We start from the raw sequence: 26,600 nt of genomic DNA on the forward strand, positions 1-26,600 counted from the left end.
CTATTCCAAGACACCCACATTTACCAAAGTTGAACAATATATTCTCAATGTAGTTATATTTGTTGCAATTAAACATAAGTTAATTTCAGATTTTCACATATTAATGCAATTATTGTGAAGAAGTAAAAGTCACGTGTTGGAAGGAATTGCAGATGCTGATTTACACATTCCATTCTTCAGACCTTCATAGACTCTTCTTCACACTAAAGATGATAAGATCTTATAAGAGACTAGAAGATCAAGGAAAATGTAGAATAGATCATAGTTAGCTAGGGGAAGGTGACAATGAAGCATACAGAGATAAAATTTAATCAGGGGGACAGTCAGACTGGTCAGAGAACTTGGAATTGGAGAGGGATGGAGAGAGAGGGAAAGCAAGGGTTACTTGAAGGTAGAGAAGTCAATATTCACACCACTGGCGTGTAAGCTGCCCATGCGAAATAAGAGGTGCAATTCCTCCAATTTCCACTGGGCTTCACTCTGAGAATGGAGGAGGCCCAGGACAGAAAGGTCAGTATGGGAGTAGGAGGGGAGTCAAAATGTGTTTAGAAACCGGGAGATCAGGTAGGTTTAGGTGGACTGAGCGGAGGTGTTCAGCGGAACTATCGCCGAGCATGCGTTTGGTCTCGCCGATATAAAGGAGTCCACACCTGGAACAGTAGATGAGGTTGGAGGAGGTGCAAGTGAACCGTTGCCTCACCTGAAAAGACCGTCGGGGTCCTTGGACGGAGTTGAGGGAGGAGCTACAGGGACAGGTATTGCATCTCCTGCGGTTGCAGGGGAAAGTACCTGGGGAGGAGGTGGTTTCGGTGGGAAGGAATGAGTTAACCAGGGAGTAGCTGGGGGAATAGTCTCTGCAGAAAGCAGAAAGGGGTAGAGATGAGAAAATGTAGTCCGTGGTGGGATCCCGATGGAGGTGACTAAAATGTCAGAGGATTATGTGCTGTGTGCGACAGCTGACGAGGACTAGGGGGACCCTATCCCTGGTGTGAGTGGGGGGCAAGAGCCGAGCTGCAGGATATCGAGAAGACCCATGTGAGGGCCTCATCTATGATGGAAGAGAGGAACCCCCATTTCTTAAAGAACGAGGACATCTCAGATGTCCTGGTATGGAACACCTCATCTTGGGCACAGATGCAGCAAAGATGGAGGAAATGGGATTGGGGATAGAGTCATTTCAGGAGGCCGGGTGGGAAGAAGTGCAGTCTAGATAATTGTGGGAATCAGTAGGTTTATAATAGATGTCAGTCGATAGTCTATCTCCTGTGATGGAGACGGTGGGATCAAGAAACAGCAGGAAGATGTCAGAGATGACAGAGGAGGAGAGTGTTTTCAATATTAAAGGGATTTGATGTTAGTTCATGTAGTGTATATAATGGTAACTGTAAGTTTAAGTACTGAGTTTTAGAATGGTATGATTTGTGTCATGTGATATATTCAATATCTTATCAGTCTTGCAAATATGTGTGAGTATGGGCAGTGTACTTTTGTAAAACAAAGAAGATCCACACTGACAACAACGGGTACTGAAAACCTGTGCTCGATTCTATCCACATACTGCAGCCGTAATATCTTGGTGCAGGAAAATAACAAGTAAAAGATCATCCACTCACGTTTTGGTTGGGGTTTTCTATTATATTATTAGTCTTACCTGATTTATTGTCAGTGGTCATATCCTCAAGATTAATAATCGGGTCTTCTTCATATGAATTACTGTACTAAAGAGATCAATAAATCAAAAGTCAGTCTGAAGAAGGGTCTCGACCAGAAATGTCACCCATTCCTTCTCTCCAGAGATGCTGCCTGTCCCACTGAGTTACTCCAGCATTTTGCGTCTACCTTCAAAAGATTACATCATCTGACGACACAATGGATTTAGCTATAAATTTCATAGATTATCTGGTACATGTGATTACAAATCTTCCAAAACACCAGTGGAATTCAAATATGCAAACAAAATTAAAGATTTAACTTCTTTAAATATATTTGACCCCCAAAAAATATTTTGTCTATCCATGTTCTCCAGAGATGCTGCCTGTGTGGAAGATATTCCTACTAAGATTCTAACACTCTGTGACGTCTCCTCTCATTCTTCTAAACTCTAGTGAAATACCCACATTCTATCTCCATTTCTACACACATTCTACTATCTCCAGACGTAGTCTTGTGAACCTCCACTTAACTCCTACAGAGCAAGAACATCCTTCCATAACCAAAGGACTGCTCTTCAAGGCCCTGTATAATTGCAGCAAGACAGCGCTACTGTTTAACTGAATTCCTCTCGTTGTGAAGGCCAATTTGTCATTTGCCGTTTTAACATCCTGCGGCATCTCCATGCATATTTAAATGGTCTGATGCACAATCAAATCTCATCCCACTTTTGTAAAGCAGCATCTGCAGTTCCTGACGTTAAAATCTCACTCCCCCTCCCCTTTCCTAACCTCTTGCATTCCTGCTTGCCACCAATGCCAACAAATGTGCAGGTTAATCCACACTATTCTGCATCCGCCACATATTTTCTCACTGTCACCCTGATGTTTCTCGGTACTCCCTTCACAAGCCACCATTCCACCTGTTGTAGGTCACCGAGATATTAGTGACTGAGAGGAGGGGACTAAATGCAACGCAGAGTGTGACAGGGCGGAGCCCGACCACAGGTGCTGTCCCGCACACCTAGGGCCACTGGCACTGCCTCCACCCCAGGCCTGTCCCACCTTCTGGATGATGCGCTCCATGGCCGCCCGGTAGCGGCTGCCGTTGCGCAGCAGCCCGGTGTCCAGGCCTCCTCCTTCCTCCATCATCGCCGCTCTGGCGCTCCGGGTGAGCGGCTTGTTGCCGCGGCCACCGTTGCCGGGTGAGCGGCTCGTTGTCCCGGCCACCGTTGCCGGGTGAGCGGCCCGTGCTCCGGGTCCAGGCGCGCGCTGCGGCCGCCGCCAACCGCCGCGCGTTTAAACTGCCGCCAGCCCTCCCCTCATTGGCTCGCCGCCCCGCTGACGTCACCGGTCGCGGCGGGCGAGGAGAGCGAGGAGAGCGCGCATGCGCGGCCCGGCGGCCCAGCCCCAACCAGATACTAGAGGAACAAGATAGACCACTCGACCCTACACCGTAGGCAGAAACATTTAAAAAGAAAAATAACAAAAATCTGTGAATTGATAGATGAGATATATTCTGCATTTTAATGGTATCATCACACATACTGTTCCCCCAATATACTGATTACACTGCGAGGGGCATAGCGAACGGCGGGTTTTGCCTACTAAAATGGCGGGCGTTACGCTCCTTTGCGTGCTACGCTTCAGTGTACGCGATTTCAATGGAGTTGTCCATCTTGTTCCTCTAGTATCTTTGCCCACAACTGTGAGCCGTGGGTCCATTCGGCCCATTGAGTCTCCTCAGCAGAGCTTTTATCTCCACATGTGTGAAGTGCAAACACACAATGAAATATACTCAGCAGTCATAATAATAATAATAATAATCCATTTATTTTATATAGCGCCTTATCACATGCTCAAAGCGCTTTACAAAAACAATTAACATAGAAACAAACAGACAAACTATCCTGACGGAAAAGCGGCGAATACTCAACGCCAGCGTCCTCTCACGTCAGGGTCCGGCAGTAGACATTAAAAAGCACAAGACACACATATAATTTTTTACACAAAACAGCCATCACAGTGATTGCTCTAGGCATACCCTCACTGTGATGGAAGGCAAAGTCTTATCTCCTCCTCATTCTTCTCCCGCGGTGCCACGAGGTGATCTAGGCTCCCAACTTTTTGAAGCCCCCACCGGGCGATGGAAAGTCCCAGGGCCGAGCCGAGCAGGCCGATGAGAGTCCTGAGCCCCCACCGGGCGATGGAAAGTGCTGCGGCCGAGCCACGCAGGGCGATGAAAGTCCTGAGCCCCCACCGGGCGATGGAAAGTGCTGCGGCCGAGCCAAGCAGGCCGATGAAAGTCTTGAGCCCCCACCGGGCGATGGAAAGTGCTGCGGCCGAGCCACGCAGGGCGATGAAGGGCCTGCGAGCGGGTTGATCATACCTCGCACTTCGGGGCGGTCGAAGCTGCTACGGCTGGAGCTCCCGAAAGCCGGTCGCCAGCCAGGGACCTGCGAGCTCCCGATGTTGCGGTCTGCAGGGCCCATGGCCGAAGCCTCCGAGATGGTAAGTCCAGGCCCTGCGACCGGAGTCTTCAAGGTCGATCCCAGCTGGAGGCCGCCGACTCCACGATGTTAGGCCGTAGCGCGAACGGAGATACGACACGGTAAAGGTCGCATCTCCGTTGAGGAGGAGATTTGAAAAAAAGGTTTCCCCCAACCCCCCCACCACCCCCCCACATACACAAAGTTAAAAATAAAACAAAACGTACAATTAAACGATGACAGACAAAAAAAAAAAAAAAGACAGACTGCCGGTGAGCCGCAGCTGCAAAACACAGCCACGCCCCTTTTTGAATGGGAGCAGAATTAGGCCCTCTGGCCCATCAAGTCTGCTCCGCCATTCAATCATGGGTGATCTATCTCCCTCCTAACCCCATTCCCCTGCCTTCTCCCCATAACCTCTGACACTTGCACTAATTAAGAATCTATCTATCTCTGCCTTAAATATATCTACTGACGGCCTCCACAGCCTTCTGTGCAAAGAATTCCACAGATTTAACCACCCTCTCACTAAATAAATTTCTCCTCTTCTCCTTCCTAAAGGTATGTCCTTTTATTCTGAGGCTGTGCCCTCTAGTTCTAGACTCTCCCACTAAGAGAAACATCCCATCTACATCCACTCTATGCAGTCCTTTCACTGTTCAGTAAGTTTCAGTGAGTCCCCTCTCATCCTTCTAAACTCAGAGTCAAATGAGGCTCCACCGAGGGTTAAAATGAGAGAAAGTATAAGCCCTTGATCCTGCTCCACTCATCGGCCCAGGCTAACAGAAGGTTCAAGAAGCCATGTGGAAGAACAGCCAAGTCCCCACTCACCCTGCTGAACTCCACCAGATACAACTGCAGATGCTGGTTTGCCCCCCAAAAAACTGGTGCAGGTGTAACTCAGCAATTCAGACAACATCTCTGGAGAACATGGATAGGCACCATCTCTGGATTCTGAAAAAGGGTCCTGATCCATGTTCACCAGAGATGCTGCCTGACCCGTTGAGTCACCCCAGCACTTTGTGGCTTTTTTTTCTATCCTGTCCAACCTCTCCTCACAATACAACTCTCCTATTACAGGTCTTGATTCAATTTCAGGTATTTGATTGTATAACAGTGCTTATTTCAGCATGATGCAATTGAAAGTGCACTTTTCTCACAATGAAACACATTAATAACTTATTTCCCTGTCATTCCATGTCACTGCAGACTGGGGACTATTGACTTCCTACAAGATATGAGTGCAAGGGTGCTACATACACAAAAACGTGCCAGGGTCTCGACTTCCGGTGGTGCCATGTTGGACTAGACAATCTAAAAAGTTAGCTCTCAAAGAAACCAATTAAAACTAGCTCTTTTAAACATTAGTAACAACAGGAAGCGGGCCAATCGCAAGTTATCTCGACAACGAAAGTTAACGATAAATAAAAATATGGAGACAAGGTTAAACAAAAAGGATAATGCGGATACTAAAGCTACGGACTCGGCAAAGAGAGCCACGCCAGATAAGGGAATCAGCTGTGGGGAACAAGACTCTGTAATATTGGCGGAGCTACGCAAGTTAAGACAAGAGCACACAGAAGCGGTAAATGACAACAAAAAAGCTCTGGTGAGACTAGAAACTAATTTAAAGGAGCTTTTGGAGAGAACCGCTTCACTGGAGCGACGAACAGTGAACATAGAAGAAAGGTTGGGGGAGACGGAAGACAGGGCAGCGCGGCTGGAAAGATCAGTCGCCTTTCTTCTTCAAAGAGAGGCGGCGTTAGCCGCAAAATGTGACGACTTGGAAGCAAGAGCGAGACGTAATAACATACGGATACATGGGATCCCGGAGGGCGCTGAGAAAGGCGACACCATAGGATTTGTGACTGATTTCATCCGAACAACATTACAAATCTCGGCGGCCGTCGATATCCGCATCGAAAGAGCGCACCGCTCGCTGACTACCAAACCGAAAGAGAGTGCGGCTCCCCCGCGAGCCATCATCGCCCGCTTCATTGACCATCAGGTGAAAGACCGCATCATACAACAAGCATGGAAACAAAAAATAACATATGAGGAACGGACCATTTACTTCAACCATGACTACACTACCGAGATACAGAAGAAGAGGAAACAAGTGCGGGATGTAATAAAAAAGTTGAAGGAGAAAAACATAAAGGCACAGTCCCCATATCCTGCAAGACTGAAGGTGTTTCTGGGAACAGAGAGGAAGACATTCAATACACTGATGGAGGCTGCCCCCATGCTGAAGGACATGGGGATCCATGTGGAGGAGGACGAGTGGGAGAAACTACAGAGAGTGAGGATGGAGGGCAGCTGGACCACGGGGACAGGACAGAAGGGAAAGAGGAGACAGCCACCCATCACAGAGGCGGACATACAAGCCCTCGGTCTGTGAACTCTGAGGTCCACAGTGGTAAGGACTAAAAAAAACCCAAAAAAACAGCCTGGAACTAAGGGTAAAAAAATAAATGACAATCCTGAAGTATATATAATGCGGACAATCTGAATTTATGTTTAATGTTCAAAGAATTGAAAAGGAGCTAGTTATGGGATTTAAGTAACACTTATACTGAATAATGTCAAAATTGGTTGAAGGAGCAAAGCTGGATCTCAATTTGAGCAAGGAGCAACTTAATTCTGAGAAGTTGCAGGTGCACATTGTGCCATTTCCCCAGAGAGATTGCCACACTCTCTGATGACGGGACTTTTGGGAGTCACATGTTATTTTTGTATAGTAGTTCAGAGGGAGATGTGTATTGTTTGTTTGTTTTTTCGCTGTGTATCGTTTTGCACAGTTGTTTTGATTTATAGGAGGAACCGAGTTTATGGCCTACATTTTAAAATGTCATGAATAAGTTGAACCTTGTTTCTTATAATGTGCACGGTCTAAATCACCCTATTAAGAGAAAGAAAATATTGAGTCAGTTGAAGAAACTACAATGTGCCATTGCACTAATCCAAGAAACTCACTTGAGTGAAAATGAACATAAAAAACTGAAAAGGGAATGGGTAAACCAAGTATTCCATGCTTCATATGGCAAGAAAAGGGGGGTGGCCATACTAATTAATAAATCCCTACCATTTTCTGTAGAGAAAGTGATTAAAGGTGATATGGGAAGATATATCATGGTGGTTGGCACAATAGGAGATATGAGTATTTCAATATTAAACATCTATGCCCCAAATGAAGAAAATGAAACATTCTTTAAAAACATAGCCAATATACTTACCAGTAACGGACGAGGGATGATAATTTTGGGAGGGGATTTTAATACCATACAGAATCGTAACTTAGACAGGTTGCCATCTGAGAGGGGACCAAAAACAAAAAAATCCAGAGTCCTAAATAATGTTATAAAAGAATTAGGTCTGGTTGATCCATGGAGACATAATAATCCTAAAGGAAGAGATTTTACCTTTTACTCTAACCCACATGGGAGTTATTCGAGGATAGACTTTTTTTGTGTGTCAAAACAACAGATACATACAGTCAGGGACTGCAGTATAGAATCCATAACTATAAGTGACCACGCCCCTGTCATACTATCCATTGAGCTGGGCAGGGAATCCTTCTTTAAGTACTGGAGACTTAATGTGTCAATCCTATCAGATGAAAAGGTTGTCAAAGAACTAAAATTAAACTTAAAGGAATATTTTCAAATAAATGACAATGGCGAGGTCTCACCATCGACATTATGGGAGGGAGGAAAAGCAGTCATGAGAGGGAAAATAATAGAGATAACTTCCAGATTGAAAAAAACTCGAATGGAAAGGCAAGGAAAGCTAGAAAGTAAAATCAGAGAGTTGGAGTTAGAACATAAAAGAACAAGAAACAATTCTATTCTCGTCGAATTAAAAAAAATGAGACAAGAGTTAGACGAACTTTTAACATATAAAGCAGAAGGAGCTCTTCGTTTTATAAATCAAAGATATTATGAGATGGGTAACAGAGCAAGCCGGTTACTGGCATTCCAACTGCGAAAAGCTCAAACAAATAGAATAGTTACAAAAATAAGACATCCCACTTCCAATTTTATTATGGCTAAGCCAAAAGAGATAGCAAAGGCCTTTGCAGAATATTATAAAAACTTATACAGTGACTCAGAATCTAATCTCACTGAGACCAAAACACAAGAATTTTTCAAAAAACTACATTTACCAGCATTAAAGGTAGAAGAAGCATCTGAAATGATAAAACCAATTTCGTCACAAGAAATAACCGATACTATAAAAACCCTTAAAAGTAACAAATCCCCAGGTACAGATGGCTTCTCAGGGGAGTATTATAAATGTTTTGCAGAAGACATAACACCAGAATTATGTAAAGTTTTTAATTATGCGCTGTCAACAGGAAACCGCCCAGATACTTGGTCAGAAGCCATAATTTCCGTACTACATAAGGAGGGCAAAGATCCGACTTCATGTGAGGGATATAGACCGGTCAGCTTGCTCTGTAATGATTTAAAAATATTAACAAGCATACTAGCACAGAGAATGCAACAACATATAACTAAATTAATCAAGCCAGATCAAACGGGGTTTATCCCGGGGAGACAGGGGGCTAACAATATCAGGAGAACACTAAATCTTATATCATGTGCTAAAAATAATCCCAGACCTACCATGCTACTTAGCCTAGATGCACAAAAAGCGTTTGACCGCGTGAAATGGAACTTTTTATATCAAACATTGAAGGTTTTTGGGTTTCACTCAACGTTTATAGACTGGGTAAGAATTGTCTATAAAAATCCCAAATCACGGATCAGAATTAATGGCTGCTGCTCAGACTTCTTCTACCTCAAAAGAGGAGTCAGGCAAGGAGATTGCCTGAGCCCGCTACTGTTTGCTGCAAGTATTGAACCGTTAGCAGAGTCAATAAGACAAAATAAAAACATTAAAGGAATAAAAGATGAAGGGGGCATAGAACACAAGACGTCATTATTTGCGGACGATTTATTAACATACATAGTGGAGCCCTCCACGTCTATACCAGCTCTACTAGATAACCTAAAAGAATATGGTGAAATATCAGGATATTTGACAAATGAAGCCAAATCAATAGCAATGATGCTCTCAGGAGATTGTCCAGTGGAACTTAAAGAAAAAGTCCATTTTAAATGGACCAAAAAAGGGTTTAGATACCTTGGTATAATTATCACTTCGAATACAGCACAGCTATTTGAAGCTAATTATGGGAAACTGATATCTGAGATAAAGGATGATTTGGCTGGATGGGAGATTTTGCCGTTGACTCTGGTGGGAAGAGTAGAAACAGTCAGAATGAATATATTGCCAAGACTGTTGTTTTTGTTCCAATCGTTGCCTATTATGATCTCGGGAGCTTTTCTAAAAAAACTGGATAAAATTATATCGAAATTCTTATGGCAAAGTAAAAAAGCAAGAATTAAATACAAGACGCTTCTTAGCAAAAAAGAAAAGGGAGGGTTGAACTTGCCTAATTTAAGAAATTATTATTGGGCAACGCAACTCAGAGCCTTAATCATGTGGACTACTAAAGAGAAAGATTCAATGTGGGTGGAGATGGAGCAAAACGCTTGTAAAAATTTGCCTTTAGAATCACTCCCATTTTTAAACGAGAAGGCCCGGAAGAGGCTCAGGATGGGCAACGAGTGGATTAGGGTAACAATGAAAATCTGGTCAGCAGTAAGAAAGAAGCTGAAGCTGTCAAATTCTGTAAGCAGGGCTACTAGAATAGCAAAAAACCCAGACTTTGTACCATCTACCATGGACTCAGGATTTGACAGATGGGCTGACAAAGGGCTAATATACATAGATCAAATGTTTCAGGGACAAACAATGAAAATATTCACACAACTTCAAAAAGAATTCAATTTACCTGCTCATGACTTTTGCAAATTCTTACAGCTAAGAGATTACCTACAGAAACATCAGGAATGGGAGAACATCTGCAAGACTCCATCTAAATTAGAGGAAGTGTTGTGGGGGTTCTCGGAAGACAAGTCAAAAAAAGGGATTATATCAAAAATTTATGAAGCACTACAACATGAATCCAATGAGAACAACTTACATATCAAAGAAAAATGGGAACTGGAAGCGAATATCATAATATCAGAAGAAGGGTGGGAGGAATCATTTAAAGAGGGACATAAACTAACTAAGAGCCCAACATGGAGGGAATTTGACTGGAAAGTTAAAATGCGTTACTTTTATACTCCATTCATTACATCGAAATATAGTAATACAACTGATTTATGTTGGAGGGAGTGTGGAGAAGTTGGGGACTCCACTCATATATTCTGGGATTGCCCAAAAATACAGGATTTCTGGAAGAATATTCAAAAGGAAATTAAACAGATTATGGGCATTAACTTCCCTCTGGAACCAGCACTTTACATTTTGGGTATAATTCCTGACAGTATGACAGATAAGAGTTCGAAACATTTACTGACAATCCTGCTGCTGATAGCAAAGAAGACGATAACAACTTCTTGGTTGAAACCACAGCCTCCAAGCATAATGCAATGGAGAGATAGGGTAAAAAATGTGTATATAATGGAAAAAATCACAGCAAGGTTACAGTTGACAACAGACATGTTTGATAAAAGATGGTCATTATTAATACAGGCAATGCCGGGACTCTAGTCTCTTCCGATTTTGGGAACTTAAAGCAAGGGTATTTACATTCAATATGCATCTCCTATGTTTGTTTAGTTTGTGTTTGTATGTATGTAAAAAAAATAATAATAAAAATAAAAAAGAAAGTAAAAAAAAAAAAAAGAAACACATTAATAACTTATTTCCCTGTCATTCCATGTCACTGCAGACTGGGGACTATTGACTTCCTACAAGATACGAGTGCAAGGGTGCTACATACACAAAAACGTGCCAGGGTCTCGACCCGAAACATCACCCATTCCTTCTCTCCAGAGATGCTGCCTGTCCCGCTGAGTTACTCCAACATTTTGTGTCTACCAAAGATGCGTGCTTGCTGAAATTCTCAAATTTGTCAGAAAATGATTTCTGAGATAACGTTACCAATTCCTGGAGGAAGATGACAACAGGAAAATAGTAATTGAGAACGTCTTCAAGAGCCAAATCTAATTGGGCCATCCACAATACGATGTCTGTTCCTGGCTATGCCACAGAGCTGTTCCACAAATGTGGGATAGACCTTGTCCATCGGGCACAATGTCCTTGATCTTCAATGTGTGCCAACACTAAATTTCCAAGCTTATTCCCCTCTGAAGTGTCCAGGACAAATCCCATAGGCTTGCTGCCTACCATTGGAAGGGCAAGCTGAGCAGTTTCTGGGAAGGAGGTGGAGCTTTAAGTTGTTAATGAAATCCTGCGGTCATTAATTACAGGGCCTCCATGACCCCATCAATAGTGAATTATTCAGTTGACCTACAATGACCTCTCATATCTTGCCTTGCTCTGTTGAAAGAGAAGTCAATCTTTTGCCTGATTTTGAATGGCCTTACACAAAAGATCCTTCCTTATCTTTGCAGCTATCTGCTCCATTAATCTACAAGCACAAAAGGCACAAGTAAGAGTGCTGATAAAGCATGGTAGGCCATTCGGCCCCTCAAACCTTCCCCGCCATTGAAGATCATAAGATGAAGTCTTGATGCAGGGTTTCGACCCCAAATATCAAGTTGCTTCCCCGCACGCTGCTGAACCTACTGAGATTTTCCAGTGGATTACTTGTTGCTCCATATTGCAGCACCTGCAGTCTCTTGTGTCTCCTTTACAAAGATCATGGCTGGTTTGATTGTAACGTCCACATATTATCACCTATCCACGATAATCTTTCACTCCCTTGCTTATCATGTGATAACTTCTGCCTTAAAAAATATTCAAAAGGCCCTGCTAAAAATTCTCAACACTCCTGTAATCTCAACTCTGCGTAAAATAGTCAACCACTTATTTTTAGACAATGATCCGTGGATTTACTATCTCCCACAAGAGGCGCCAACCTATCTATATCCACACATGATCCCTCTGGATCTTATGTTTCAACTCCCACTCTTCTAAACTCCAGCAGATACATCTCAATCCTGTCTAACCTCTCCTCACAATATAACACTCCCATTACATCCCATTTACACCCCAGCGGTATGAACATTGACTTCTCTAACTTCGTAGCCCTTGCTTTCCCTCTCTCTCCATCCTCTCCCCCTTCCCAGTTCTCCCACCAGTCTTACTGTCTCATTTTATCTCTGTACCGCCCACTCCCCTGACATCAGTCTGAAGAAGGGTCTCGACCCGAAACATAAGGGGGAAGTCTTTTAGGACCGAGATGAGAAAACATTTCTTCACACAGAGTGGTGAGTCTGTGGAATTCTCTGCCACAGAAGGTAGTTGAGGCCAGTTCATTGGCTATATTTAAGAGGGAGTTAGATGTGGCCCTTTTTGCTAAAGGGATCAGGGGGTATGGAGAGAAGGCAGGTACAGGCTACTGAGCTGGATGATCAGCCATGATCATATTGAATGGCGGTGCAGGCTCGAAGGGCCGAATGGCCTACTCCTGCACCTATTTTCTATGTTTCTATGTTTCTATCACCTATTCCTTCTCTCCAGAGATGCTGCCTGCTGAGTTACTCCAGCATTCTGTGTCTACCTCCAGGGATGCAGTGCTGCTGGAGCTCACCGGAGCACCTCTCCAGCATCTCTGTAAATAAAAGCCAAAATAAACAGCGGGGAATTTTAACTAGTGGGTAATTTAACAGTGGCCGCTCCGGCACCAGTGACAGCTCTGGCACCTAAAAAAATTAGCACTGCAGCACTGTCTACCTCCCATTACAGAACTTGATTTCACTTCAGACATTTGATTGCAAAACACTGCTTATTTTAGGAAGATGCAATTGTAAATGAAAACCATGAACTCCAGGTTCAAGAACAGCTACTTCCCAACAACTATCAGGCTCTTGAACACTAACCACAGCAAAAATGTGTTGTTTTGTTTACAGGCATGTTACTTTGCAGCAACTAAGAATCTCAATGTTCCATTGTTGTTACATACCATTAAAGTCTCTCTCTCTCTCTATCCCTCCCCTATCATTTGCCCATTCTGGACTGAGTACTTTTGACTTCCTGGCATAAGAAATGCTTGTTCACTTGATGTTTCCATGTTTCCATAACAACAGGCAACAAAAAAAATAATTTCCCACTCCAGGTCTTGGCCTTGCAAAGTGTGAACTTCTAATGCAGAATCTAAGTCTGAAGAAGGGTCTCGTCCCGAAATGTCACCCATTCCTTCTCTTCAGAGATGCTGTCTGTCCCGCTGAGTTACACCAGCATTTTGTGCCTACCTGTGAACTAATGCAGTGCCATACTTCTTTAAATGAAAGAGACCGACAATGTATGCAGTATAAGAAGATAACTGCAGATGCTGGTACAAATCGAAGGTATTTATTCACAAAATGCTGGAGTAACTCAGCAGGTCAGACAGCATCTCGGGAGAGAAGGAATCTCAGTCTGAAGAAGGGTCTCGACCCGAAACGTCACCCATTCCTTCTCTCCCGAGATACTGCCTGACCTGCTGAGTTACTCCAGCATTTAATGTATGCAGTACTTTGGATGAGATTTCAGCAGTGTCCAATATAACTAAAAATGGAGAAATCGAAGAAATGAATTCCAGGATTTGGGTTATAAAAGTCTTCTGCCAATGATGAAAGAGTTGGGGGAAGGGAGATATTTAAATGGAACAATTTCAGTGTTGCAATAATTGTCTACAAATCATGTTTGATTACTTACAAAGGTTATTTTACAATGATTGGTATACATTGTGCAATATTTTTGGGGGACTAAAAATAAAAAATAAAAATAAAAAAATCTTCCAAAAACCTAGCAAAGCTAATATTAAACAAGTTGCAAATACAATATAACATTTATTCTGATTATACAACCTCAAAATATACAGTTTTACAATTGACATTTCTACAGTTTGACAAAAAAATAACGAACCTTTTTAGAGCAGATTTAAAGTAAAGATGTGAATACATATGTACTATGAGCTTTTAACTTTCAGTACTGCCTATTATATAGACAACATAAAAACATAAAAAATGAGGCCAAGGTCAGAATACTTGCTGACTCATTCAAAACTTGAAGTATTCTTGGTTACTAAGGTTACAGATGGCAAAAAGCAAGTAAACGTATTCCATGCTGTTATTTGAATACTAGGTCACATCATCTATTTGCAAAAATAAAAGCAAGCTTTTAAAACATTCTGTCGGCTTACAATGCAATGTTCAAATGATCAAAAATAAGCTTAAAAAATAATAGCCATCTTACAATATTCATTCATTGTACTGTTCTCACAGAGAGAAGCAGAGAAGAAAAAAATATAGAAATATAGAAACAAGGAAATGTAGATGTTGGTTTACAAAATAAGACAGAGTGCTGGAGTAACTCAGCGGGTCAGGCAGCATTTCTGGAGAACATGGGTAGACGACGTTTCGGGTAGGGACCCTTCTTCAGACAAAAAAATGTTAATCGTTACATTAAAGGATTTATTTTCGTCAATCCTTTCCTGTTTGACATCCTTTTTTAAAAAACTAAAATGAGAAAATCTAACCTAAAATAATTTGCTTTCAGTGAATCAGACCACTTTTGGGAAACTTCAGTTGCTCTTGATCACTGTACATATCTTGAGAGTCTGCTTCTTTGTTGAAAGCTTAATTCAGTTATCTTCAGGAAGTGGCTGATGAAAAATAAGAAAGTTGGCAAAGTTACTGTACAAATACATTATCAATTATTTTGACACAACGATAAGCTTCATTCATGAATAATTTTGCTTCTGATAATTAATTACAATTGAAAAATGGAGAGTCCCAGATGACTCAACTCGTTTCTATCAGGCAGATTCATAGAAACATAAAAAATAGATGCTGATCATCCACAATCAGTAACCCGTGCCCAATTTCTCCCCATATCCCTTGACGCCGCTAGCCCCCAGAGCTCTATCTAACTCTCTTTTAAATTCATCCAGTGGATTGGCCTCTACTGTCTCCTGTGGCAGAGAATTCCACAAATTCTCAACTCTGGGTGAAAAAAGTTTTTTCTCATCTCAGTTGTAAATGGCTTCCCCTTTATTCTTAGACTGTGGCCCCTGGTTCTGGACTCCCCCAACATTGGGAACATTTTTCCTGCATCTAGCTTGTCCAATCCTTTTGTAATTTTATATGTTTCTATAAGATCCGCTCTCATCCTTCTACATTCCAGTGAATACAAGCCCAGTCTTTCCAATTTTTCCTCATATGACAGTCCAGCCATCCCGGGGATTAAACTTGTGAACCTACGCTGCACTGCCTCAATAGTAAGGGTGTCCTTCCTCAAATTAGGAATTCAAAACTGCACACAATACTCCAGATGTGGTCTCACCAGGGCCCTGTACAACTACAGAGGACCTCTTTACTCCAATACTCAAATGATTAATAAGTTTATTCGATTTGATCAACTCCTTTAGAGAGTCTGAAGTGGAGATGACTAGGGAGTGGAGGGAGGACACAGGTCAGAGAAACCACTGGGGTAAGTGGTGTTTAGAAACTCCAGGACTTAATCAGGCTCAAGACTGCCTCAGTGCATGGAAACAGTGCAGGGGTGATGGCTGTACAGTCAGTGTGCAGGCCAGGGAGCAATGTGTGGCCATGGGGATGTCAGCTTTGGGTAGAGAGACAGGGGAGAAAAGTTGTATTTGGTCAGAGTCTCGACTGATTCACTGAAGTGTTGTTCCAGCAGAAATCAACAACTTTCCTGAACTATACAGTCTAATTTCCCTGGCAGGCAGCAATGGACAGACGACATTTTGGGATGGCACTATTCTTCAGAATGTGTTAGTCATCAAATTACATACGTCAAACACTGGTCCTGTGTCCCAGTGTGGAAGAGGTTTCCCCTGAGAAGATAAAACTTAATGAAGAATGGGATAGTAAAAATACTTTTTTCCCTTATGTCTACTTAAAGGTTAGTCCATCTGTATTGAATTAATGGAAGAATAAAGTTGTTACTGGTTTAAAAATAACTAGACAGCATGGCAGCATTTACGTACAGTACAGTTCCTGTTCAACAAGAGATCCGTGACATTTTGATAGAACCGCAGTTTCTCTTTGGTCTCCCTCAGTTGTGTCTCCACCTGCTGCATTTTCTGCTCCAGTTCCTGAGCTCTGCTGATCGCACCTTCAGCTGTAGATTGCAGCCGCCTCCGTAAAGTTCTCTCATAATGCATGAAGTAGTCGTGCTACAAAAACAGGCACACTTTGGTTACCTGCACATGGAAACAACCATCGCTTACCAAAGTACTACAGCCGCCAAGACTGCAGGGTGCACTGTAGTACTTTGTTATGGCAGAGGCAAGCAAGAACTGAGAGGACATGCTTAAATAACTTTCACTGGGTATTCATTCTTTATTTGATTGAGAATTTGACACACATGCCGACCAAATAGAGTTGCTGCTCACTTTTTTTTGTTCGAAAGGTACAGTATGGAAACAGGCCCTTTGGCCCACCAAGTCCACACCATCCATCGATCACCTGTTCACACCTTTGCATCCACTCCCAACACACTAGGGGCTTTTACGGAGGCCAATTAACCTACAAACTCGCACTTCTTTGGGGTGTGGGAGGAAACCTGAAGACCCGGAGACAGGGAGGACATGCAAACTCCACAAAGACAGCACCCGAGGTCAGGATTGAACCCGGGTCTCAGGAGCTGTGACACAGCAGCTCTACCGCTGCACTGCTGGGCCACGCAAAATGTTATTTAGAAATAATTTAAAAAATGAAAGTATCAGGCCACAGACCCATCAGGCACCCGAAGCAGGGCCATGTCACTGGGAAGGGCAGGGGATCCAGTGTCCTTGCTCCCTAGATCTGCAATGGGACTTTGGACTTGTCTGGGAGAAGCCTGCTTGATCAGATCAGCAGTGTTCCGATGTCAGGGATTGGAGTGAAGACCACCAGGGTACATTCTGGACACCCAGAGAGCAATGGACATTTAGAAATATACATGTCCCAATCTAACCCAGATCCATGTTGGCTACTGGGAGCTGAACAAATCTCAAGTGGTGTTTGGCTGCTCCCCCGCTCCCCTCCCCCCACCTTGTGATGTCACATCGTCTCCTCTCAACTTTGCCACAATCCCACAATGCGTTTGGTTTAGTTTAGCTTAGTTTAGAGATACAGTGTGGAAAACAGGCCCTTTGGCCCACTGAGTCCACGCTGATCAATGATCACCCCAACACAGGTTTTATCCCACACCCTAGAGACAATTTACAGATGCCAATTAACCTACAAAATTGCACATCTTTAGAATGTGGGAGGAAACCAGAGAACCCAGAGGAAATCCACACGGTCAATAGACAATAGACAATAGGTGCAGGAGTAGGCCATTCAGCCCTTCGAGCCAGCACCGCCATTCAATGCGATCATGGCTGATCACTCTCAATCAGTACCCCGTTCCTGCCTTCTCCCCGGTCAAAGGGAGACTATGCAAACTCCGTACCCGCAGCACCCGTAGTCAGGATTGAACCTGGGTCTCTGGTGCAGTGAGGTAGCAGCTCTACCCGCTGCACCACAGTGCTCCCCTGTGCAGGGACTTGTAATTGGAAACAATCTCTCTTGGCCCAAAATCTCAATGTCACATAGAAACATAGAAAATAGGTGCAGGAGGAGGCCATTTGGCCCTTCGAGCCAGCACCGCCATTCGTTGTGACATGGCTGATCATCTACAATCAGTACCCTGTGCCTGCCTTCTTCCCATATCCCTTGATTCCGCTAGCCCCTAGAGCTCTATCTAACTCTCTTTTAAATTCATTCAATGAATTGGCCTCTACTGCCTTCTGTAGCAGAGAATTCCACAAATTCACAATTCTGGGTGAAAATGTTTTTTCTCATCTCAGTTTTAAATGGTCTCCCTGTTTCTGGACTCCCCCAATATTGGGAACATTTTTCCTGCATCTAGCTTGTCCAGTCCTTTTATAATTTTATACGTTTCTATAAGATCCCCTCTCATCCTTCTAAATTCCAGTGAATACAACCCAGTCTTTCCAATCTTTCTTCATATGACAGTCCCACCATCCCGGGGATTAATCTGGTGAATCTACGCTGCACTGCCTCAATAGCAAGGATGTCCTTCCTCAAATTAGGAGACCAAAACTGCACACAATACTCCAGATGTGGTCTTAACAAGGCCCTGTGCAAATGCAGAAGGAACTCTTTACTCCTGTACTCAAATCCTATCGTTATGAAGGCCCAACGTGCCATTAGCTTTCTTCACTGTCTGCTGTTCCTGCGTATTTACAGTGACTGGTGTACAAGGACACCCAGGTCTCGTTGCACCTCCCTTTTACCTAATCTGACACCATTGAGATATTAATCTGCCTCCTTGCTAGTGTTACTTTTAATTCCATCATCCAAAATATTTACAAAATATATTAATGATTTAGATGATGGAATTAAAAGTAACACTAGCAACTTTGCTTATGACACCAATCTAGGTGGCAGTGTGAACTGTGAAAAGGATGCTAGGAGGTTGCAGGGTGACTTGGACAGGTTGAGTGAGTGGGCAGATGCATGGCAGATGCAGTATAATGTAGATAAATGTGAGGTTATCCACTTTGGCGGCAAAAACAAGGAGGCACCGAGCCTCGCGGCACTCCACTCGCCACTGCCTGCCATTCTGACAAGGGACCTGTTTATTCCTACTCCTTGTCTCCTGTCTGCCAACCAATTCTCTATCCATGTCAATACCCTACCCCCAATACCATGTGCTCTAATTTTGCCCACTAATCTCCTGTGTGGGGCCTTATGAAAGGTCCACTGGCTCTCCTTCATCCATTTTACTCGTCACATCCTCAAAAAATTTCAGAATATTAGTCAAGCAGGATTTCTCCTTCATAAATCCATGCTGACTTGGACCAATCCTTTTACTACTATCCAAATGCGCCGTTATTACTTCTTTAATAATTGACCCCGGCATATTCCCCACCACCGATGTCAGGCAGACTGGTCTATAATTCCCCGTTTTCTCTCTCCCTCATTTCTTGAAAAGTGAGATAACATTAGCTACCCTCCAATCCACAAGAACTGATCCTGAATCTATAGAACATTGGAAAATGATCACCAATGCATCCACGATTTCTAGAGCCACCTCCTTGAGTACCCTGGGATGCAGACCATCAGGCCCTGGGGATTTATCAGTCTTCAGTCCCATCAGTCTACCCAATACTATTTCTTGCCTAATAATATATTCCTTTATTCGTCCCACACCGGGGAAATTTACAGCAGCAAAGTGGATAGCAAGAGATCATTCATTATAAATAAAAGATACATAAATTGTCATCAGTTTTCTGTGTGTTCTTAGCTGTTATTGTTGACTCGTCTGCTGGGTGCAGTGCTGGTTGTGAAGTCTCACAGCAGCGGGAAGGAAGCACCTCCTATATCTCTCCTTCACGCACTTGGGGTGAAGGAGTCTGTCACTGAAGGAGCTACTCAGTGCAGTGACAGTGTCCTGCATGGGGTGGGAGTCGTTGTCCAGCAGCGATGTTAGCTTTGCCATCATCATCCTCCTCTCTCACCACCTGCACTGAGTCGAGGGGGCAACCCAGGACAAAGCTGGCCTTCCTGACCAGCTTGTCGAGTCTCTTCCCTTCCACTGCTGAGATGCTGCTGCTCCAGCAGACCATTCCATAGAAAATGCAAATTTCTTTCAGTTCCTCTGTTTCTCTCGATCCTCTGTCCTCTAGTAAATCTGGGAGATTGGTTCTGTCTTCACTAAGGAAGACACAAAGTATCTGTTCAACTCTTCTGCCATTTCCTTGTTCCACATAATAATTTCACCTGTTTCTGCCTTCAAGGGACTCACGTTTGTTTTTACTAATCTTTTTCTCTTAACATACCTAAAGAAGCTTTTACTATCCTTCTTTATATTCTTGGCCAGCTTACTTCATCAGTACTTCATCATTTCAGCCTGTATTGCCCTTTTTGTTACCTCCCTGTTGTCCTTTGAAAGTTTCCCAATCCTCTGGCTTCCCGCTACTCTTTGCTATGTAATACATCTTTTCTTTTAGTTTTATTCCATCCCTAAATTCCCTTGTCAGCCACAGTTGCCTCTTGCTCCCCCTAGAATCTTTCTTCCTCTTTAGAATGAAGTGACCCTGCATCTTCTGGATTATGCCCAGAAATTCCTGCCTCTGCTGTTCCACCTTCATTCCTGCTAGGGTCCTTTTCTAGTTGACCTTGGCCAGCTCCTCTCTCATGCCTTCATAGTCTCCTTTGTTCAACTGCAACACTGACATTTCTGATTTAACCTTCTCCCTCTCAAAGTGCAAATTAAAACTTATCATATTATGGTCACTACCTCCTAGCGGTTCCTTTACCTTGAGTTCCCTTATTAAATCTGGTTCATTGGACAACACTAAATCCAGAATTGCCTTCTCTCTGGTAGGCTCCAGTACAAGCTGCTCTAAGAATTCATCTCGGAGGCACTCTACAAACTCCCTTACTTGCGGTCCAGAACCAACCTGATTTTCCAGTCTACCTGCATATTGAAATCTGCATATTGCATATTGAAATCTCCCATAACCACAGTGGCATTACCATTGTTACATGCCAATTTTAACTCCTGCTGCAACTTACACCCTATCTCCAGGCTCCTGTTTGGGGCCTGTAGATAACTTCCATTAGTGTCTTCTTGCCTTTACAATTCCTTAATTCAATCCACAGCGACTCTTCATCGTCCCTCCCTATGTTACCCCTCGCAAGGGATTGAATTTTATGCCTCACCAACAGAGCTGCCCCACCTCCTCTGCCCACCTGCCTGTCCTTTCTATAGGGCGTATAACCCTGAATATTCAGTTCCCAGTCCCGATCCTCCTGCAGCCACGTCTCTGTAATCCCCACAATGTCATATCTACCAATCTCTAACTGAGCCTCAAGCTCATCCACTTTACTTCTTATACTTTGAGCATTCATATATAATACTTTTAATCCATTACTCACCTCACCTTTCACATATTGTTGTGGATTAGTTGCTGGTCAGATTTGACTTTCTGAAGTGCAGTCTGCGCTCTGAAGGGTTTGGGAAGCTAAATATCTAATTAATTATTGACAAGATATTTCACTATAATACGTTATACTACAAATGATTTATCCAGACTTACCATGGGGAAAGTAACCAGTTCCTCTGCTCCCAAATTATCAAGTTTCTCCTTTGGTATATGGTAGTTTGATGGTACAAAATGACTCAAGAGATTCCTTAATTACAATCAAAAATATTTTGTCAGCTGCATCAATGCTTTATTTAAAAGTCAATTCTTCATTTTTTTTTAAATGGCATCATGCCAACAAAATATGATAGTTTTTCTCCATGCTTAACCTTCTAGTTTATAAATTATTGTTTTCTTATGAAGGAGGGAGGAAATGAGCGACTGATACTTGGAAGTTTTATGTTCAGAAGTAGTTTTATATATTTACAAAGATGGTGTTAGGTCTCAAGGGCCTACGCTAAAGGGAGAGGTTGGGCACACTAGGACTTTATTCCTTAGAGTACAGGAGGCTAGAGGTATAAAATCATGAGAAGAATGGATAGGATGAATGTACGGAGTCTTTTACTCAGAGTAGGGGAATCAAGAACCATAGGTTTAGGACATAGGTTTAAGGTGAGACGGAAAGATTTAGTAGGAATGTGAGGGGCAACTTTTTCACACAAGAGAGTGGTGGGTATATGGAACGAGTTGCCAAGGGAGGTAGTTGAGGCAGGCACTATATCATTTAAAAGACATTTGGACAGGTACATGGATAAGAAAGGTTTAGAGGGATACTCAGGCAGGTGGGACTAGTTGGCAGAGGCTAAATTCATGCAGGTGGGACTAGTGTAGATGGGTCATCTCGGTCGGCATGAACAAGTTGGGCTGAAGGGCCTGTTTGCACTCTGCATTACTCAATGCAATTCATGATATATGTAATAATAGTCATATCTCTACATTTAATTGATAACATGCAATCTCAACAACTTTAAAGACTGAATAATAAAAACTTACCCAAAGCAAGTCACAAGTCCTTTGAGGACTCCACGATTGATCATAGGCCTTGTGAGGTCCACTTGTTCTACATCACTGCAAAGCTCAGAGAGTGAAATACCACCTTGAAATCTGAGTGTAGAATCAATGAAGAGTTCAACAGGATGGTGACGTTTGAGTTATCTAGGCATGGTATTAATTCACTTCATTCGGCCTGGTTGCACAGTTTTCATTTTGTAAAAATTATATTAGAATGATTAATAAAATTGTACATCTGCCTGCAGATGACTTGCCAGCTTTTCCTGTGACCCTTCCCTCTCACAATGACACACTGAACAACTGTATGGAATGGAAGGACGCTTGGAGAAAATGAAATATCAGATTTAGTTCAGTTTAGTTCAGAGATACAGCATGGAAACAGGTCCTTCTGCCCACCGAGTCCACACCGACCATCAAACATTAGTGCTATGTTATGTCACTTTCTCATCCACTCCCTGCACACTCGGGGCAATTTACAGAGGCCAATTAACCTGCAAACCCACATATCTTTGGGATGTGAGAGGGCACCCGAGAAGCTGGACGAAACCATGAGGTCACAGGGAGAACGTGCAAACTCCACATAGACATCAGGTGAGGTCAGGATGGAACCCGGGTCTCTGGTGCTGCGAGGCAGTAGCTCTACCAGCTGCGCCACTGTGCCGCCCCAAATTCAGTAAATTCATAGTCAACCTCAAATTCTAAAAGTACAAAAAATAAGCTTATGGTATTAAAATAAATCCGTACACTTAAATAACATGCTTAAAATCATAAGCTCAATGAAGCAGTAAAGCTACATCCATCCCCTTTTAATTTCACTTAACATAAGATTTTTAGCTCACCTTTCAGGGTCAGAACAAACCACTATATTTTCCTTAACTTCCCACCGAAAAAATGGTTTATGTATAGATCCAATAGTATCTCCGTTCGTAGATTCTATCTTTACCATTGCTTGTGTCAGGTATTTGCCTGAAAATTAATGCATTTATGATGATTAATTGCCCTTGGATGGAATTGGTCCTAAGTAGTGTACTGATCACAATTCTGCATCTTGGCACCAACTAATTACTGAAATTAGATCAGAATTATTTTAGCGCAGTTTAAAATAGTCATTGAAGACACCAGAGACTGCAGAAGCTGGAATCTGGAGCAAAGCACAAAGTGCCGATGTAACACAGCAGGTCAGACAGCATCTCTGGAAAACATAGATAGGTGATGTTTTGGGTTGGGACCCTTCTTCAGACTCTAGACCCAAAATGTCACCTGCCCATGTTATCTAGAGATGCTGCCTGTCCCACTGAGTTACTCCAGTAATTTGCTATTTTTTGTAAACCAGCATCTGCAGTTCCTTGTGTCGTCAAAATTGACACGGCCTGCCTTGCATTCTTTATTATATTTTATGACCCTAGTCACTTATGGATATCAGTCCGTGTATAAAAAATAATTTCCTATTACTTGTCAATACAGAAACAAGTGTTCTGAACTTAAAGAAAGGTAACTTTGAGGGTATGAGGCGTGAATTGTCCAAGATAGACTGGCAATTGATGCTGAAAGGGTTGACGGTGGACATACAATGGAAGGCATTTAAAGGTCGCATGGATGAACTACAGCAAGTGTTCATCCCAGTTTGGCAAAAGAACAAACCAGGAAAGGTAGTGCATCCGTGGCTAACAAGGGAAATCAAGGATAGTATTAAAACAAAAGATGAAGCATACAGATTAGCCAGAAAAAGTAGCATACCAGAGGACTGGGAGAAATTCAGAGTCCAGCAGAGGAGGACAAAGGGCTTAATTAGGAAAGGGAAAATAGATTATGAGGGAAAACTGGCAAGGAACATAAAAACTGTCTGCAAAAGCTTTTATAGATATGTGAAGAGAAAAAGATTAGTTAAGACAAATGTAGGTCCCTTGCAGTCGGAAACAGGTGAATTGATCATAGGGAACAAGGAGATGGCAGACCAATTGAACAAATACTTTGGTTCTGTCTTCACTAAGGAAGACATAAACAGTCTGCCGGAAATAGCGGGGGACCGGGGGTCTAATGAGATGGAGGAACTGAGGGAAATCCAGGTTAGTCGGGAAGTGGTGTTAGGTAAATTAAATGGATTAAAGGCAGATAAATCCACAGGGCCAGATAGGCTGCATCCCAGAGTGTTTAAGGAAGTAGCCTCAGAAATAGTGGATGCATTAGTGATAATTTTTCAAAACTCTTTAGATTCTGGAGTAGTTCCTGAGGACTGGAGGGTAGCTAATGTAACCCCACTTTTTAAAAAGGGAGGGAGAGAGAAAACGGGGAATTATAGACCAGTTAGCCTAACATCGGTAGTGGGGAAAATGCTAGAGTCAGTTATTAAAGATATGATAGCATCACATTTGGAAAGTGGTGAAATCATCGGACAAAGTCAGCATGGATTTACAAAAGGCAAATCATGTCTGACGAATCTTATAGAATTTTTCGAGGATGTAACTAGTAGAGTGGATAAGGGAGAACCAGTCGATGTGTTGTATCTGGACTTTCAGAAGGCCTTCGACAAGGTCCCACATAGGAGATTGGTGTACAAACTTAAAGCACACGGTATTGAGGGTTCAGTGTTGAGGTGGATAGAAAATTGGTTGGCGGACAGGAAGCAAAGAGTAGGAATAAACGGGTCCTTTTCGGAATGGCAGGCAGTGACTAGTGGGGTACCGCAAGGCTCAGTGCTGGGATCCCAGTTATTTACAGTGTATATTAATGATTTGGACGAGGGAATTGAATGCAACATCTCTAAGTTTGCGGATGACACGAAGCTGGGTGGCAGTGTTAGCTGCGAGGAGGATGCTAGGAGGCTGCAAAGTGACTTGGATAGATTAGGCGAGTGGGCAAATGCATGGCAGATGCAATATAATGTGGATAAATGTGAGGTTATCCACTTTGGCGGCAAGAACAGGAAAGCAGAGTATTACCTGAATGGTGACCGATTAGGAGAAGGGGAGATGCAACGTGACCTGGGTGTCATGGTGCACCAGTCATTGAAAGCAAGCATGCAGGTGCAGCAGGCAGTGAAGAAAGCGAATGGTATGTTGGCATTCATAGCAAGAGGATTTGAGTTTAGGAGCAGGGAGGTTCTACTGCAGTTGTACAGGGCATTGGTGAGACCGCACCTGGAGTATTGTGTGCAGTTTTGGTCTCCTAATCTGAGGAAAGACGTTCTTGCCTTAGAGGGAGTACAGAGAAGGTTCACCAGATTGATCCCTGGGATGGTGGGACTTTCATATGAAGAAAGACTGGATAGACTAGGCTTGTACTCGCTGGAATTTAGAAGACTGATGGGGGATCTTATAGAAACATATAAAATTCTTAAGGGGTTGGAGAGGCTAGATGCGGGAAGATTGTTCCCGATGTTGGGGGAGTCCAGAACCAGGGGTCACAACTTAAGGATAAGGGGGAAGTCTTTTAGGACCGAGATGAGAAAACATTTCTTCACACAGAGAGTGGTGAGTCTGTGGAATTCTCTGCCACAGAAGGTAGTTGAGGCCAGTTCATTGGCTATATTTAAGAGGGAGTTAGATGTGGCCTTTGTGGCTAAAGGGATCAGGGGGTATGGAGAGAAGGCAGGTACAGGCTACTGAGCTGGATGATCAGCCATGATCATATTGAATGGCGGTGCAGGCTCGAAGGGCCGAATGGCCTACTCCTGCACCTATTTTCTATGTTTCTATGTTTCTATGTTTCTACTATTTTTACAATCTCAGATTTAAAATTATCCCGGTCCTTCAGTTATGTAACAGTGTGACATATTCCTTCTTTGCTCGTGTTCTCTCGCATTCCTCCTTAGTTTTGCTGCTATCTCTTTCCCTCTTTTAGCTTGGTCCCGGTCTTCCTCACCTGTCTCTCTATCTTAATTCCTTCCCAAGGTAATCCATCTTTCCCTCTTTGCTCCTCTCTCCCATTTCATTTCCTATTTCTCCCTCCTTCACTTCTAACCCTTCCTCCAGGATAGAAAGCTTTGAGAGTGGCTGCGAGCCAAATTGAGGTACATTTTAAATAACCTTCCAACAAACAATATTTGCCAAACAAACTGCAGGCGGCATTAAGAATCAGATTTATTCACAGCAGAATAGATGATTTAAGATGCCTTACTGTGTGATGATATTGGACTTTTCCCACAAACATTAACGGGAACCTGTAAATAAATAGAGTATGTGATAAAAGCAATACAAACATCTTGATAGCATAGTTCTAGGATTTATTCAATGTACTTCATTTGTAGAACAATCTTTCCATTAGTTTGATCTCTGAAATATTTTCTGTGGTGATGCTTCTTCAGAAGTTTAGAGGGAGGAGGAACATTCAGTAAGTCCTGACAAGATCAAGGTGGTCCTGGGATCTGCAGAAGCAGGATGGTTTTAATCCATTTAACTAGTACAGATCCACCGCCGC

At 42.9% G+C, this 26,600-nt stretch overlaps 1 protein-coding gene and 1 long non-coding RNA gene across 4 annotated transcripts in view; both read right to left on the reverse strand.

Annotated features, from left to right (window-relative positions):
- LOC144598704 (uncharacterized) overlaps nucleotides 1-14,244 on the reverse strand; it is a 36,808-nt gene extending 22,564 nt beyond the window's left edge. The window contains exons 1-2 of one of the 3 annotated variants that reach the window (XM_078409014.1): nucleotides 14,093-14,244; nucleotides 1,652-1,718 (exon numbers count right to left, since the gene is read on the reverse strand). In XM_078409014.1, coding sequence (XP_078265140.1) covers nucleotides 1,652-1,673 — 22 coding nt within the window. In that variant the 5' untranslated portion in view covers nucleotides 1,674-1,718; nucleotides 14,093-14,244. Of the gene's footprint in view, nucleotides 1-1,651; nucleotides 1,719-2,714; nucleotides 2,958-14,092 lie in introns of those variants that run through there. The other 2 variants (XM_078409012.1, XM_078409013.1) reach the window with 2 other exon arrangements.
- Nucleotides 14,245-16,291: 2,047 nt separating this feature from the next.
- On the reverse strand, nucleotides 16,292-22,253 carry LOC144598624 (uncharacterized). Its single transcript, XR_013547885.1, has 3 exons — nucleotides 22,167-22,253; nucleotides 21,288-21,381; nucleotides 16,292-16,367 (listed from the first exon to the last, which is right to left on the reverse strand). It is a non-coding gene; the product is annotated as an uncharacterized LOC144598624 (long non-coding RNA).
- Nucleotides 22,254-26,600: the final 4,347 nt, after the last annotated feature.

This window comes from Rhinoraja longicauda, chromosome 12 (genome assembly GCF_053455715.1).
Source record: "Rhinoraja longicauda isolate Sanriku21f chromosome 12, sRhiLon1.1, whole genome shotgun sequence".
NCBI lineage: Eukaryota > Metazoa > Chordata > Chondrichthyes > Rajiformes > Arhynchobatidae > Rhinoraja > Rhinoraja longicauda.